Source organism: Hesperophylax consimilis, chromosome 10 (genome assembly GCF_061612785.1).
Source record: "Hesperophylax consimilis isolate HC1 chromosome 10, BYU_Hcon_1.0, whole genome shotgun sequence".
Lineage (NCBI taxonomy): Eukaryota > Metazoa > Arthropoda > Insecta > Trichoptera > Limnephilidae > Hesperophylax > Hesperophylax consimilis.
Genome location: NC_142845.1, coordinates 38,053,417 through 38,070,220, shown reverse-complemented (window position 1 = coordinate 38,070,220; position 16,804 = coordinate 38,053,417). Strand labels below are relative to the sequence as shown.

The 16,804-nt window shown below is 34.9% G+C and overlaps 1 protein-coding gene across 1 annotated transcript in view; it reads right to left on the bottom strand.

The window, feature by feature from the left end:
* The window catches only part of LOC149420727 (rho guanine nucleotide exchange factor 10-like protein), a 430,013-nt gene that overhangs the window by 410,540 nt on the left and 2,669 nt on the right, over positions 1–16,804 (bottom strand). The window contains exon 2 of the mRNA XM_089636920.1: positions 15,243–15,867. Within this exon, the coding sequence (XP_089493046.1) occupies positions 15,243–15,294 (52 nt within the window). The 5' untranslated portion in view covers positions 15,295–15,867. The remainder of the gene's footprint in view (positions 1–15,242; positions 15,868–16,804) is intronic.

Here is a 16,804-nt window from a genome sequence, read left to right as displayed (position 1 = left end):
TTAATTATGTGAAAATGAACTGTAGTTTACTAAAATGCAATAAAATAGATATAAATTGCACGAAGATTGCCCAACATTTGAACACGGTTGGCTATTCAAAGTATAAGAACGGGTGGTTGTCACAACTGGTTCTAGTGCTCAACAATCTCAACCAGCTTGAAGAAGTAGAAGAAAGTAAATACTTGGAAAATATAATCGAAAATAACTTAACACTAACATTGAAATGCTAATAAAGGGAAAATTAAACCCTAAAACAAGGAAGGTGGTCTACAACACCGCTACAGTGGTGTTGTAGACACCACTTATCCCACCAGAATTACTGTACAAAGGTATTTTTTTAGCAATAAAACACAAGTTAAAAGAATGGAAATAATTCAGAATAGAGGAATGAGGTCTATGTTGTACTGTAGAAGATATAATAGGATAAAAACGCTAACTTATTATTCTAAGTGAATGGCAACATTTAGTCTATAATACCCTAGTATTTATACATAAGTTATATTTTACCCTATTACTATTAACAGTATTAATAGTACAGTCCATGGCTACCCTACAAGAAGCTTCAACAATTTTAGGCTTCCTAAGACAAATTTATCGCCAGCACAAAACAATACTTCAAAGGTTTCAAAATGTTCAATGAACTCCCTTAAATGTTGAGGAAGCCAAAAATCTTGCAGTTTTTCGTGTGAAATGTCTCATGTTGTGAAGTCCAAATAATAGTACTTAGGTCATAAAATATTATTTTAGTTTTTCAATAGGCATTCGCTAGATATAAAATGTTAAATTTTATAACTAAGTAAAATAATCTTAATAAAAATCTACTTAATAAAAAAACTTCCTCTTGTCGTTCCTCTTACAACACGAGTCTTTTCAACAAAATCTCCATCCAAGGTATCCACAATGACCACAATACGACAACATAATATCCCAAAAAGCCCCAAAGGAAACCTTTGGGCCAACTGTGTGGAGTATAACATAAAAAATACAACATTGTGCTCATTCACTTAAATCAACACTCCATTTGAATGATGATTATTATTTGTAGTACAACAAACTATACGTGTACTTCATGGAGTTTACCTAACGTCAAATTGTAGCGTCTTAGTTGAAGTAGTTGAGTACTAGAGTGAAAAGTGACATCAGCTCGACTTCGGACTTCACGATCATAACTCATAACTCATAACTCACACGCAAGAAACAACACACTACAAAGCTGAAGATAACAGAGTACAGACGTATCTTTTAATGCGACCACCCTGAATAAGACACATACATATAAAATGAATTTTTTAAGGTTTATTTTCAAAGTGTTACGATTTTTTTATAAATTTAAAATTTTGTTTAATTTTGTATGTGAATACGGCAGTCCCAACTAATTCCAATCTAATCTCGTGAAAAGCATCAGCTGTCTTCTTTGATGAAAAAATACTTTTTTTCACCATTCTAATTTTTTTATATAATAATAAACCGTTTAGTACTGTTATCTTCATGCGTCGTATTTTATAGTCGCGTATTTATCGTGAGAGATCACCGTTCATTCTCGGGCCATTGTCCAAGAAAAAAGCGCCACCGACCAGCGATGGGCACGGGTAATGGCTGCGCAACGTCACCGGGGCAGGGCTGGCAAAGTAAGATAATATTTCAAAAATATATATTAAAAAATTAAACCTATAATCAGGCCCTGATTCGATAGGAAAAACAGCGTTCATTGGAGTTTATTAACTTATTGGGAGAATTCTTCTTCATTTCAGGTTTTTTAATAATTTTTCCTAATATTTTTTTACACATTTTTAGAATAAAAAAATACCGGAACCCACAAAGGTACCGTACGTGGGTAAAATAAAATAATTACTAGTAAAATAATAACAAAATAAAATACCATACAAAATCAAGCAAGTTGTAATGCAAATTTAAATGTTACGAAGTAAATATACGAAGTGAAACATAAAGTTTTATATGAGTATTTTTCGTCCTATTGCTGTGCTTTTTTATAAAACGATTGATAAAGTAAAACGTGTATGATTTATCACAATTAATTCCAACAGAATGTATAACTCCTGTAATACAGAATCAATAATTTAAACATTTCTCAAATAATTTAGTCATTTCTTTATTGATTTCGTCATTTCATCTATCTATATTGCACCAGAGATAAATTACAAGTCTTTCAGAAATCCATTGTTGTAAAGAAAATTGATTGTTTGATGGTTTGATTTATTTTCCCGACTAGAATTTCTCGAGGTGGGAAAACATCTAACACTATATATATGTTTTTATATTTATATATAACCGATGTCAAGTGAGCAAATTAAGTGCGTTGCGAAAATTTATTTTTTGCTTTTAGCATGATGTAAGGAGCTAGTTTGTGGTCAGAATTTAAAGGGTCTCTCTCACCAATAGCACCATTCCTTTGAAAGCCGATAGCACTGGATAACATAGAAGATCATCCGCCAACAAACTACGAGTGTTCCGAGACCCATACGTAATGTACATAGTGGATAGTAAAGATGGATATCCCTGGCAGTGGAGGGAGACTGTCCGGACAGTCCTGTGTCTGGCACAGGAAACGTGTTTCCCGGTGATTTCATTAATAAATTAAACGGCCATAACCACGTAACAATGCGTACAAATGTCATGATTCACTAGACACGGCCGCCATTCTGAGCTCTGGGGCCGGATTGCGCAACAAACAATGCCGAATTAGGCTTTTAGCTTTTTACATAGCTCACGTTTTCACTAAAACACCCATCGGTTTAAATTACAATAGTCTCATTATATACTCTGCGGTGTAATCCCTCGGTCGGCTTTCTGTGACTGTTATACAATCTCTCGTAGTTTCTTTGGGATTCTTGCTTTGCTGGGATTCTATCCCGTGTTGATTTAAAGTATTCGATTTGAAGGACAAGAGGATCATCGTGAAGGTAGATTTTGTGTGGAGTGGGGGTACTGACAATGGACAAATTCAACCACTGCGCTACCAATAAAAATAAAAGCATCAACTTCGGGATACGAAAGTGAAGAGGTATCACCCGGGTTCCCTCGCCTCCAATTGTCTCCCTATAAGAAATATATATATATATATATATTTTTGATGGATTTCGAAAATAGATTAGAATATTGATAATAAATTCCATAAATAAAGAGAGGGCGCTCTCCGGAATGCTTTTACTCGAGCGAGCAGATATACGTTAGCCTAGCTGCTCTGCCCCTTCTTAAGACTTTCGACTTTATACACACAAATAGCCAGAACGAGCCGAAGGGTTTTTAGGAACTTTTAAAATCAAAATATCACTCAAAATATCCTCACTTTTGGAGATTTAAGCAGCCGCCATTTTGTTATTTTTACCATGAAAATTATAGTTTGAACAATAGCCACAACCATACTGCACTAAAATCTTTTTGGTTTTTGTGTTTCAGATAAATCTACCCAGAAATAACAACAACGAAGCTGACATAATTTTTTTCGATAAGCTATGCGGATGGTGCAACCAGGGATAAATAAATTATGTAAAATAAAAATAACAAAATTTCAAGAAATATTTTGTGAGGCCCAAAAAGATTTACTATACAAAAAATTCCCAAAAAAGCAATATTTTTTCACCGTCTAAGGTGGGATGAAAGTCTAGAGACAAGATGCCGAGTGAAAACTATAAAAGAAGCTGATAAACTGATCAAAGCTCTTGACAGTTTTTTGTTCCACAGACCAAATAAAGTAATACCCAGTAAACAGCTAATTTGTGATATACAAAGAAATTTGCAAGTAGTTAGAGTTTAATTAAGCAATCGCCCTGAATTCTGTCATTAATTGAGTAGACAATTTGACTATGCAGACTTTGGCTGTAAACACCTACTTTGTTTTCTCCGTCTTCTTCTCAAGTCTTCTCCGCCAACAGTATGAACTGCGAACATAATGACAACACATGTTAAAGCGACAATATGCAAAAAGATGATGGTTCATAGTCATAGCCCGCATGAACCCGATACGAAGGGAATTGCTTTGGTGGAATCCGAGAAACTGATATTAACAGACTATACGAGAGGGCGATGACAATGATGTAAGTTGAAAAATCTTCAAGAGGACGTTGGCAAATAAAACTATCTACCATAAAGGGCGTCATCATATTACCGTCGTTGTTAGTAATTGACCCTGAAAAATAAGGAATGAAAATAATGAACAGTGAATACAAATATACATATAATAATAAAATATTCATTTACAAAAAAAAATTGATTATAATTTGAAGGAATGCTTTATGATTGTGATGAACAAGGTTTTTTGTTCTAGGATTAAATATTTACATTAGTCACCATTGTCGATTATTGTTGGTTAGCAGTAAGGCATTGTTATACAATGTGCTATTTCATCGTTGAGTACCTACATGTATTTGTTTGTAAAACAAACATGTAATCAATGTAAAAAATCGGACGTAAAAAAGTCAGACATAAATAACAATCGAAATTGCAGTCTATCGGCTTAGTATATCTACCTTAAAATAAACATTTATCAATTTAGGAAGCGGATACCGCCGCCGCGGAAACCATTAATTGGAAACTTCATTCAAACAGCTGGTTCAACCCAAGTGGTTTGGTGACTTAGTAGAGGTGCCTGGGTTCATGGGGTGAGGTTTTTCCGGGTCTTGTAAATTAATATCAAAAACAAAATACCTGTAAATAGTTAGATACATAATTGTTATTATTTTTTTTAATTTAGTGAAAACCCACTGCTAGTCCCCACTGCTACCGAGCCAGTGGTCTTATAACATCGTGTTATTCGAATTTACATTTAATCATCTCTTACAATTATTGTTCACATGTGTTAACACTTTCATTTGCCAATTTAACTAACAATAATAACATTATTAAATTATTATACTCTGCAACTGCAAAGTTTCACCGCTTCATCCTTTAAAAAGTGCGCAATAATAAGAACCTAATTGAAAGCTGGAGAAATCAAATGTTGAAATGCACTAATCAGATTTCTATTCCTGATACTACAAATTATAATTAACGGAGTTACGACCAAACTGTTCTAACTATGGAGGTAAAAAACACCCATCGTTCAAATAAATCAGTACAAACATTGCGTACAATGCCTGATCGATGAGTATAAATAATTCCATGATGGAATTCCGACGTTAAAGCTAAATTAAGAATAGCAAAAACGTCGGATCTTATTGGAAAAATATATACTTCGACAACATCCCGACGTAAATTCAATTCAACTTTCAACAACACGTGTTTATTATGTATATTTATGTTTATATAAATTTACTATTCATCGACATATTTATATGCAAATAGAATCCAATTGATTCATTAAACACAACGATGAAATATTTATAGATGCCTACCTGTCTTATACGTAAGGAAAGAAAAAAAGAAACAGGAATGTGTCTTGGCTTGTTTTTAATTTGTATGAAGTCCGCTGATTTGTGGGAACTGAAAGGTTTTGCCGCTGAGAGCACCGTTGTAGCTTACATGCGTCGTTTATGAGAAAGAGTGAGAAGTTTCAACGGAGTTATAAGCGGTTTGCCTGACATCCATGACTAATTTGAATGAAACGGAATGATTGGACTTCACTATTTCAATTTAAATGTTAATCCCACATGTCGTGTCCGATGAGTAATTTAAACACAATTTATCTGGTTATAAAACCGCAAGTGAATAAAACGAGGAGATCTGCAACATTTATCTATGTATGTAATTTTAATTATTATGACGTCTTTCTCGGGAACCGTGTTTTGGAAATAAATCAAAGTTGACATATACAGGAATGTATTCTTAATGATTATTTATTGGACGCAGTAAAACGAGGCGTTAAAAAGTAAATTTAAAATAAAGTTTAGATTTGTTAGTATTACCTTCTTCTTCAATTAAAAGTGTTTCTTCCTACCCTAAAATACCCGTGGTGTATTACATCACAGCTAAATGCTTTCCCAACTTTTGATTAAGATATAACTAACTGGGTAAACACCTACGCATGATTCACTCGATCTTTCAATATGGTCCAACTCATCAAAATGACAATTCAACACATCTACAGAAAGTGTTATAAAGTTATGAAAAGTGATGAAACAAAAACTAGGTTAAATAGGTTACATATGCAACTATTTAACCTAGTTTTTGTTTCATCACTTTTAATTACTTTATATCACCTTTTAAAGATGTGTTGAATTGTCATTTTGAGGAGTTATCACGGAACCGGTCCAGGGATGTCTCCGACATTGCATAGGTATAGTGTAATATAAAAAAGTGAATTGATCATCGTTGGTTGGCTCATATGTTGGAGGGTACAGTACAACAAAACGCCGTATTGATGGATATTCAAATTTGAAGGATTGTATTCATATCGCCAGACACAGCAGAACCTACGCAGCATTCCTTAGTCTTATAACCGCGAGTAGTCGGTCATATTATATTAATAACTGTGTCGATAAGACCACCTGTGTTTAATATAATATTCATATCACTATTGTAAAGCAGTGCCAGTAATACTTCTCATTATTCATTCATTCAAGGTCCTCTCTACGTGTCCTTGCGTAGCCAGTCAAGGTCCAAGGCTCGCAGACGAGTCCATTACTAAAGGATTACTGCTGATAGCTCCATGAAAACCTCTCCCTCTTTCTCATAAATCACGCATGTAACAGAAAGAGAAGCTACATCTGAGTTCTCAGGACCATAGCATACTATCACGACTATTTCGTATATTACTCATATGAGAATGTACTTGAAGCTCGGAGCATTGAACCTCCGGCCTTATTAGCAAACCATTTTAAAAAGCCATTACAGGGATCAAAGACGTATTGGATCTTGCAAATGATTGTATCAATTTTTTCATCCGGGTGATGGGGTAATCAATAAAAATGGGCCAGATTGTTGTGCGTGTAATAATCTAACATCAATTCAATATACAAAGTGATTCGGCAAATTTAATGTTAGCTTTGACGGAAATTAAAATATTGAATCATGTAAGTAATCACACTATATACCGATCTCCGCCACAAACGTACGTACAACATATAAATAAATACATAATAAAATATCACAGAATTTCAATAAACGTTTGAAAGCTTCCTGTTATTACTCCATACTATATAGTAATATCTTCTTCATATAAGAAGTCAATGCAAGCAGAAATAGTGTCTACCAGTAGGAGAGTGGACAATATAGTCAGTTGTCATCACAATATAATACGATTGTACCACCCGAGCTGACCCCAGCCCAGAGTACTCCTGTCCCGGTGCGACCGGTAAAACAGCGGATATTGTATATTCGGGAGGGTGGGAAGAGCTTGGAGTTAATTCAGCCAGCAAACAGAGCAATCTAAGGCCAATATAGATATAATATTACTGTTTGTAGTAAACATTGGCAAGACGCCAATAGTTTTATCACTCCCAACATGAAACAGAACAAAATTTATGTAGGCATTTCCGCCAAAGTTTTTACATTGCGTTTTTGTCATGTCCCACGTTTTTTTTTTCATAGTTACATATTGAAAATTTATATAGTTTTAACATGCAAATTTACTTTAATTCACTTGTGTATCATATTTTAATTAATTATTTAGATCAAACGGGAGTGTGTTTTGACATGTCCCTTATCTGCATGGAATTAAACAAAGTCGGATTTTGTATTTAATTTTAGGTATGTAAGATTCATTTTGTGGCGTCTTAAATAGCTTGTACAACATATTTTTAGAAAATATATAGTTTTTATTATATATTTATATTTAGATTTTTCCAACATTGGACCAATGTTGGAAAAATCTACTTAAACATTTCTGGTAAAGAATCTGTTGCTTACATTATGTAACCATGCGCAGGATCTTACAGCACTTGGTTTATGTCGAATGATTACCGACCCGTGGGACGACGGGATAAATCTCACGAGTTTCCGAAACCTTTGTGATAAAATCGCCTTGTTAATTTGAGGGTGCTGAACAAAGTTAATCTTCTGAATAAAATTAAAACGAATACTAATATCATCTCCGCATCCTTAGTAATAAGCTTTTAACATTCCCCCCTGCGAAAGTTCCCATAATAATCTATCACGAGGCACAACACCAGCGGTATTTCTTGTGAGAAGAACATCAGCAAATAAGATCAAGTGATAAGTAAACAAGGTTTAGTAAGCTATCAGCCATCAGCCACGTGACACGAGATATAACGGAATAAACGCGAGAATTTTACATAATATCAAAATTGAGTCAGTTCACAGTATACTACTGCAGTAGGTAATGACAATGACTAGAAATGTAATATGTTGCTGCATGTCACTATGCGACAATGATGTCATTATATATTTTCATCGTGGCCTATATTGATTCAATTCATTTAAGAACTTATAGTTTCTTTTTGAAATTGCACGAGTGAAATGAATGAGGCCATTTGGTAAGTAGTATTTATTATTGGTCTATTTTTGTTGGAACTATGTGATTGTTTTTGTACGACACGGCCGCGGCGTATTGTTTCTCGAAAAAACATTTAAAAAATAATAGAATAAACGTTGAGAGTAAAAGTATGATCCAGAAGTGAAAAATCGGTACAACCATATGAACCAAAATATATTTTCAGTAGCTAAGTGTACCCGGCGTTGCTGAGGATTATCCTTAGGTGATAGACTTATACACTCGTGGACTTTTATGTAGGCCTTTTTAAGATATACAATTCTGTAATACATTATGTTGATGTATCTCATAAGGTTTAGCCAGCGTTACTTTAGCACTGTAAGCGCCCGAAAATGTTTTTTTTACTACTTGATTACAAAACATCGACTTTTCTCTATTTTCTATTAATATAATATGCATGTATTATATTTATAAGCCTTCCGGGAATTAAAAACAAGCCACAACTAATAGGTTGTATTTCAAACGATACCATGTGTGATGACTGATGATGAATTATACCAAATGGAATATACTCTTAGTATCGCGCTAGTAAGATCACTGCTCAGAATCGCATCGTTGCTTGAAATGCGTTTTGTTAAACAGATCTGAATAGCAATACAATTCCCTACTACCTTCAGCCTCACAACACACCTCAATTGGGGATACAGTAACTTAGATTTATTCCGGGATTGACGAAATTTTGCACACTTGACAATCAAAACAAGAGGAAAGTCTATGCCTACATGAGATTTTGAAAAACCACCCCATCCACCCCTGCAGAATTTGATATTTGATGATCAAAATAAGAGGAAAATTTCAGTCTTTATGTGATTTCGAAAAACTCCGCGTAAAGCCCGGGCAGCGCCGGTGACTGCTGTGTGTGATTGTGAATCCATGCAGCATTCCGGCAAATCCATAAAACCACTTTGTGTTTGACCATGGCCTATAATTTAATGATAGGATTGTTTCCACGAAACCGCAGTTTACGAATGCGGCATACAAATTAGTCCGAGTCTATATTTATTGATACCAGGAGTACAAGAGAACAGAAGAGCAGTAGCAGAGCATGGAGGTGTGGAACATAGAACAGAGAACAGAGGAACGCCACGGCCATACAACATACAGCTGTACCGGTACAAACCCCATCTGTCTTCAGCCTCCCACGCGAATAACGAACTTTACGACTTTGCATCTCCATTCCCTGCCAAGAACTATACCGGCATACGTTTTCAGGAATTTTCCAATTAATATCTTGTGGCGCCCGTATGCATTTCCACACTAAATTGTTAGAATATCCACACACATTGGTCTACTGAGAAACGTGCAATAATAGTCCGATTCAGTTTAACATAATCTCATATTGTTTACATACAACCTGCTAATTGAAAGGGACCAGAAAAATTCGCGTTATTTTTGTCGAAAAGCGGTTTTGTTTTTCAGATAAAACGGTAAAATTTAGTAACCAAAAGGGTGGGATGTTAATTTTCGCCGGTTTCCATGATGTTATTTTTTAACATCATGGAAACATCACATCTGAGCTCTATTTAATGACTAAAAGAAATAGTATAAATCTTAAGGCGATGCCCTACCTAATAATGAAATATCATGTGTTTTTGGCATTGATGTATTATACTAGATTGGCCCTGTCTATATTAAATCCATTTTAAAAATGACCCCACATAGCGCGTACGTCACAAATATGGAGATGAACTTAACAACCCAACTCTGTTTAAACTCTTTGTACAACCGTTCAAACTCGTAAGCGAAAGCACGGAGTATTTGTTGTCAGAGGTGTTGTAATATTGACATAAAACCAAAAAGAAACTAACACTTACAGCAAATTTTATGTGCTGAATAAGGGCTGAATCAGGAAAAGAATTGATAAAAAACACAAAATGATTTTAATTTATTTTATTTGTGTTTTTGAATTTTATACAGGTCATATAGAACCAAAAACGTTTATATTTTTATTACTGTGCATAGGTTTTTTTTTAATTTACCATAGTATTTATATAGAATGTATAAATATTGAAGAAAGCAATCACTTTGTGACTTGACATCATTTTATTTTCTTTGGTTTTATTCCCAGTCAGGCTTTTGCATGCATTTTAATACAGAATATATCTAGTAAGCTATCGAAAATTATACAAAATAATTAAAGCTGATGAATATAAAATAATATTAGTAAAACGTTTAACAGTAACATAAAAATTATAGATACTAGAACAACACTATGTAGCATTAAATAATCATACTACTATCATTCAATTAAAAGTTATTTTGTCTTCAACCACTTTGTTAGAATTGAGACATTGTGTCAACTAGTTTATCAACCTTCTTCAAGATAGCATTATTGAAAACTAACCTAAGTACTAAACGACTTTTCATTAAACATAATGTAAGATTAACATAAAGAGAGAGTAATGTTGCGTGTTCACAAGCGAGCTGAACCACGACTTATTAAGAAATATAAGATTGCTTCGTTCCTTTCCCATAATTCGTAGTTCGGCTCGCGTTCCGGTTCGCAAATGAATAAGCAGCAATGATGAGGACAGAGCTTTAGGGATCGTATGGGAGAGTGGTAAGGGGGGAGGGGGTGGAGGTTACATGATTACAATACATACTTATTTATTTATTTACGCCCGTTAAATAGAATTTTACGTGTTATTTACGGCATTCACGCACATCGGTTGTTGCAATTCTGGTAGAGGAACAACCGGCTTGTCGATTACAGAAGAAGTTTCAGCAGGATCCAGAACCAGTCCTGTTCGAGAAGAAACAATGACGGTATCTCTTTTCGCAGGACCTGTGGCCATGGTGGACAGCAACTGTCCAATAAACAACGACATTATCAATTAAAACCTGTTTTAAAAAAAAACTTAAAAATTAAAACCAATCAATACATAATAAACTTGCTTAAGTTTTCACACGAAAATCAAACCAAATAATTACCGGAATAACAGGCAAAGCTTTTCAGTCTACACGTCGGAAGCCGCTTGCAGTTGAATAAATATGTTTGGCGTGAAAATTATTAGAGCAAACGCGGTTTCCTGCTGATGGTACCCAGTTATTGTCACATAATTGAATGCGGATTGCTTCTAACCATTTCTCCATTTTTTTCCGGTTTATGTGGAAACCTAAGCGAAAATACACAAAAAATAAATGAAGTTATTAAATGACGCAATTTTATTTCTATCAATTCTTCTGCAAAAAATCGAAAAGGCGAAGCCCGAAAGGCAATGACGACTTAATACAACCCTGATTAGCAAAATGCACGGACCAAATAAATCACACATACACATGAGTTGTCGCGCCTCTCAATGCGTGTCAACGCTAGACGACTAATACATCCATAAGTATCACGCGTTGGTTGCGTGATTTTCGTATGCTCACCACTTGGAGGTGTGTTATGCATGTGACGTCACAAATTTGCCGGAAATAAATCTAATCTCGTTGAATTTTTCACATTTGTTAATACGCTGCCCTCAATCGATCTGTAAGGTACTGATATATTTTTGTATTCAGATAGCTGATTACATTTTCTAAAATAAAGTCCGTGATAGGTACAATCTAAAATATTTGGAACTGGGTTATTTTTGTGATTGAAAAAATGAACTTGCCCAGCATAGCTGACAAGCAAAATAGCTTGACTCTAGACCAACAAAAGGTAAAACGCAATGCACAGTGCCCATTTCGCATTGCGACACAATGCGTGCGCCTTTTCATAAATGTGCACGTGAACCAAAAAAAAATTGAGTTGGTGTTATTTTTCACTGGTTACACCTAGTCTAGTTGTATTTAGTCTATGGTTTTTGGTTTTAAATTTGATCGCTAGAACTGTTTTAGATGCTTTAATTAAATACTGCGAGTAGAGCACATCTTGGTCTTTGAAATAATCGAGTGTTTTTTTAAGCCCAGAAAAGAAAAATGTATCAGCCCTATAAAAACTGCTTTAAATGTTAATAATGATATTTGGATGATTTTTATAGCGCCTTTTTTGTGCAAAATCACCTCAAGGGCGATGAACAAATATATAATACAATTTTACAATGTTCTACTAATTAAATATGGAGATAATATATAGTACCATACTAACCTGGTAGGTAAATTGATATTAACACGCGAAATTTAGATACAGGATTTAGGACATAATTGGAAAATTGGATATGTATAGCGCCCTTTGTGGCAGCCGGACGCCTCCTAACGCGTCCTCCAACCGCTTTGTGTTTTTTTTTTAGTATTTTCAAGAGAAATGAGGCAACATCCCTTTGAAATTATTTTTAAAATCAATCAATCAACATTTTAACTTAAATAAAAATAAACTTAATAACCAGTTATTAGAACTTTATAATATGTGATTTGAGTGCAGTGTTTTAAATGTGAATATTCGGAAATTTTGCTTAAAAATATTGGACATTCGAAACGAAAGTCGATCGGTAAATGCACCCCAGATGTTTTCAACGGAATTCTCGGAAACTCTGAAGGCCCCAGCTAGTGTTTTGCTAAGCCCAGGGTAATTTGTTATCCCGACCGTCAATTTTTATAGCGGGCAGAATGCACCATTTCAACAATCACCAGGAACAGGATTACATGGAGATGAATGATGGACTTGTCGTACGTCACAGCAGTGCTGCCAGGGTCTCTTATCTATGTGAGGTGTCAGCGCTTTATTAGCAGCAGACACATACCTGGACGCTGTTGGTGGACTCTCTCGCTGCAGCAGCTGGTCCAGTTTCTTCACCACCTAGGATTCTTGCTGCAGAGTCTCCATCTTCTATCTTCGTGTCACCTGTTCCTATACTTAATTTTACTTAACATAACTTCACTTTATTTTTGTAATATTTATATTTTTTGTAGTATATGAGCGCTAAACCAAACACCTGTTATTAAGAGTCTTATTCGCCTTAAAATGTGGCTTATTAACCGCTATTTCTGAATCCAATAACTGCCAAAATCGATATTTTATCAAAGAATAATTATTGTTTTTGTCACATAACCATAACATACAACGAATAAGAGAGTTATCATAGTGAAAAGTGTCATTTTGGGTAGTCTTGACGAAGAACCTGCATTCAGAAATGAAAAACGGTGTTAATAATAGTAATAATAATTTTTTTCGAAGAAAGACAGACATTCCCGGGTTACGAATAACCTGACAATATTTGAAAATCTTCTACTACCACCACAGTAAGCACAAAATATTGCTTGTGTTGTGATGGAGGACTTAGCCAGTCCAGGAATTGTACACTACGCCTGGGTGGGATCCAAACGCGATGTCAACTCGGCCACCGACCGGTCGAATATATGGAAATATATATAAATTGCCAGGAACTTTGCAACTTCTTGTCCCAGCTACTTTCACCCCCGAGTGTCATAGTTCCTCTGGCCACTCTGACCACTGCGCACTGGTGCGGTGACATCTAAGAAAGGAAATTAATATGAAAGTGTTCAAGGAACTTTTACGCTGGGTCCAGGCAAATCATTTTAAAAAGGACACGTTTGAAAGTTTTTGTGCACACTGCACACCAATACACGGAGAAAAATGACTGTCTATTACTAATTTATTAAGAATCTCTTAAAATTATTGATAATTATTGATTCCGGTTAAAAATGGGATTCCAGGCCTTACGAATTAATCAATAGGTTTCCTGATAAACTTTTAGTAAATTACGAATATATTATCGTGACGTCGCAGCATGCATTTTTTGCATTTCAATTAAAATTCTTTGTATTGTCATGATAAACTATCAAGGCGAAACGATAAAACATTCTTAAATTGATGTTTTATTTATTAATAACGCCTGTGAATTTATCGAGAAGGCAAAAATCGATTTTTCTTCGTGTAGCATCAAAAGTTTTTGTAACTAGTTTGAATTACCCGTCCGCAGTCCCCTCTTATCCCGAAAATGCTCAAAGAGACTGGGTGCGTAGCGACGTTTATCAATTGTAGCCTATTATCTATCTTATTTATAAATCATACTTTAAAATGTTCGTTTGTCCAAAATCTCAAGTATCTGTTGGTTGTAAAAGCAACACGCGATATTGTTTCTCTATCTGCACAGAGCGACCGAGCCACAGCAACGCGTGGCGGGGTACAGCTAGTTATTAAATAAAATATTTTTGATCCATCCAGTACAACAATACACATGTTTAATATTTACTTATGCATATTATTCTCGGTGGCATTTTTAAAAATAGGAACGTGTTTTATTTACTCTGTTAAAAAAATCCTTTTTGCGCGTTTCACATACTGCTAGGCAAAACTTCGTCAGTAGATACAAATGTAACCTAGTACCAGTACGTTGGGCGGCATCCTTTGTCATAGTTTTTTTGCCAACCGCTGCTAAAACCCCAAAAACATTATTTATTATTATTAGTTTTTACACATAAAAACTTTTATTATAATCGCTATCTGTTAATCCCTGCAATTTGCATTCAATATAAAACATTTTTATTCATGAATCAGATAATTTTTTTTACTAAACTGTTTTTTTCTCTCAATGTATTTTAAATAGACCATTAACCTGGGGCAACAGGTCCAGATTATCAAAACCGTTTATCTACACAACTAAACGTTTCAATATCATCTTCCAACACCTCTCAACTCTCGAGTAGTAATTACTTACAGAAGATTCAAATCGCACTTTCATAAAACTTCACCACGGGCCAGTTGATGATTAGTTTGAATTATTATTGAATATCATCACAGTTTAATTTATTTCAGAAGAAAAAATGTGGTGTTGCCCGTTGACCTTATTTCGTGTTGTGGCAAGATCAGCAGATCACATTAAGATCTTCAATCCCTTGATATATTTATCATAATAAAGAGAAAGTCTTAGTTTTTTTTATAACTTACATTTAATTAAGACGACTCCGTTTTGAACGTCCTGCATTGTGTTCATTTTCATGACTGCGGTGTGGGAGAAATCGGCGTGTGCATCATATCCTTGGCAGGGGACCCAATCCTTCGGTCGAGAAACTTACACTTTTTTAGTTCAAGAACTCACAAGATCCTATGGTGAGGAATTCACAACTTAAATCCTTTATTTGAGGGATTCACAATAACCCAAATCCTTCATTCGAGGAACTCACAATAATCCAAATCGTTTGGTTGGAACCCAATTCCTTTTTTTGAGAAACTCGTAAGAACTTAAATCATTTAGTAGAGGAACTTACAAACACAGTAATTAACACAAGTTTATTAAATGTGTCAACTTTGCACTTGTGTGTTTTGATGCGGGTGGGACAGTCGACACACGTCACGTCACGTCACGCTTGCACGGCGAGGTGACCGCGGACAAAAAGCTGTCACACGACCACAGCGCGCTGTTAGTCCGCCGTTGTCTTCCACAAAACAATGTAAACACACGTCAATGGAATCTATTGAATTTGCTCTGAAAATTATGTGTCCTGTCTATTGTGGCTATTTTTATCTCAGATGTTATGTCATAATATAACACGTTTACACCACGAATTTGTCACTGGAATGGAAATTTGGTCAGGTTAATATTATTTACATCTTGAATTAAACAATCGCCATTTTAAAATTGAAAAGTTCATTCATTCAAATGTTTTTGAAATGTGGATCTAACTGAGGAGCATTTTTTATACTACACCTTCTTATATTCATACTATAACATACGAAGCCCTCACTTGCTTAATGAAAAGGTTTACCAATAAACTGTTGGCACCTAAATTAGTAGGTCCCAGGCAGTTCCAGACGGAGGCAACACACTCCTCATCACTGGCGGCTCGGGACTTTTGTGTGTACTAGAGTGCTAATATTTCACAAAATGGCATTCAAAAATTTTCAGGAAATCAGTGCAACAAACATCAATACAATTTTTATCACACTTAAGTCACGAGCCGCCACTGCTCCTTATGCAGGCCAAGGCATATCACTTGAATTAAAGGTAATTTAATGTGAACTTTGTCCTTCATTGATTCGATAATTATTTATTAATGTCTGAAATCAATTATATTTTTGAAATAGAGTATAATTTACCAATAAAAAACAAGAAAGCCATCGTCAAGGTTCGATAAATGGTTTAAAAAGAACATTATTTTTAAAACGGAAAATCTGTCAAACAGGCATCGTGAAATTTGCAGTTATTTCTGTATGGAGTTTATAAGTCAGCGCATATATTTTTGGCTGGCAACGCCATTTCCATCGTAAGCTATAAAGCTTTAAACATCCATTTAGCTGTTAAAGATATCACAAGGCGCAATATTACTGTCCATGTATTCAAATTGCTAAGATATTCGAAATTCCAGAGGTTTCAAGAATATTTCAACACTAAAAATTTTGTATAAATCCCTGGTTCGTAGTCAAGTCGAATATAACTCCTCGATCTGGTCCCCCCACTACAAATTACATTCAGATTCAATCGAAAAAATTCAACATAAATTCCTAAGACA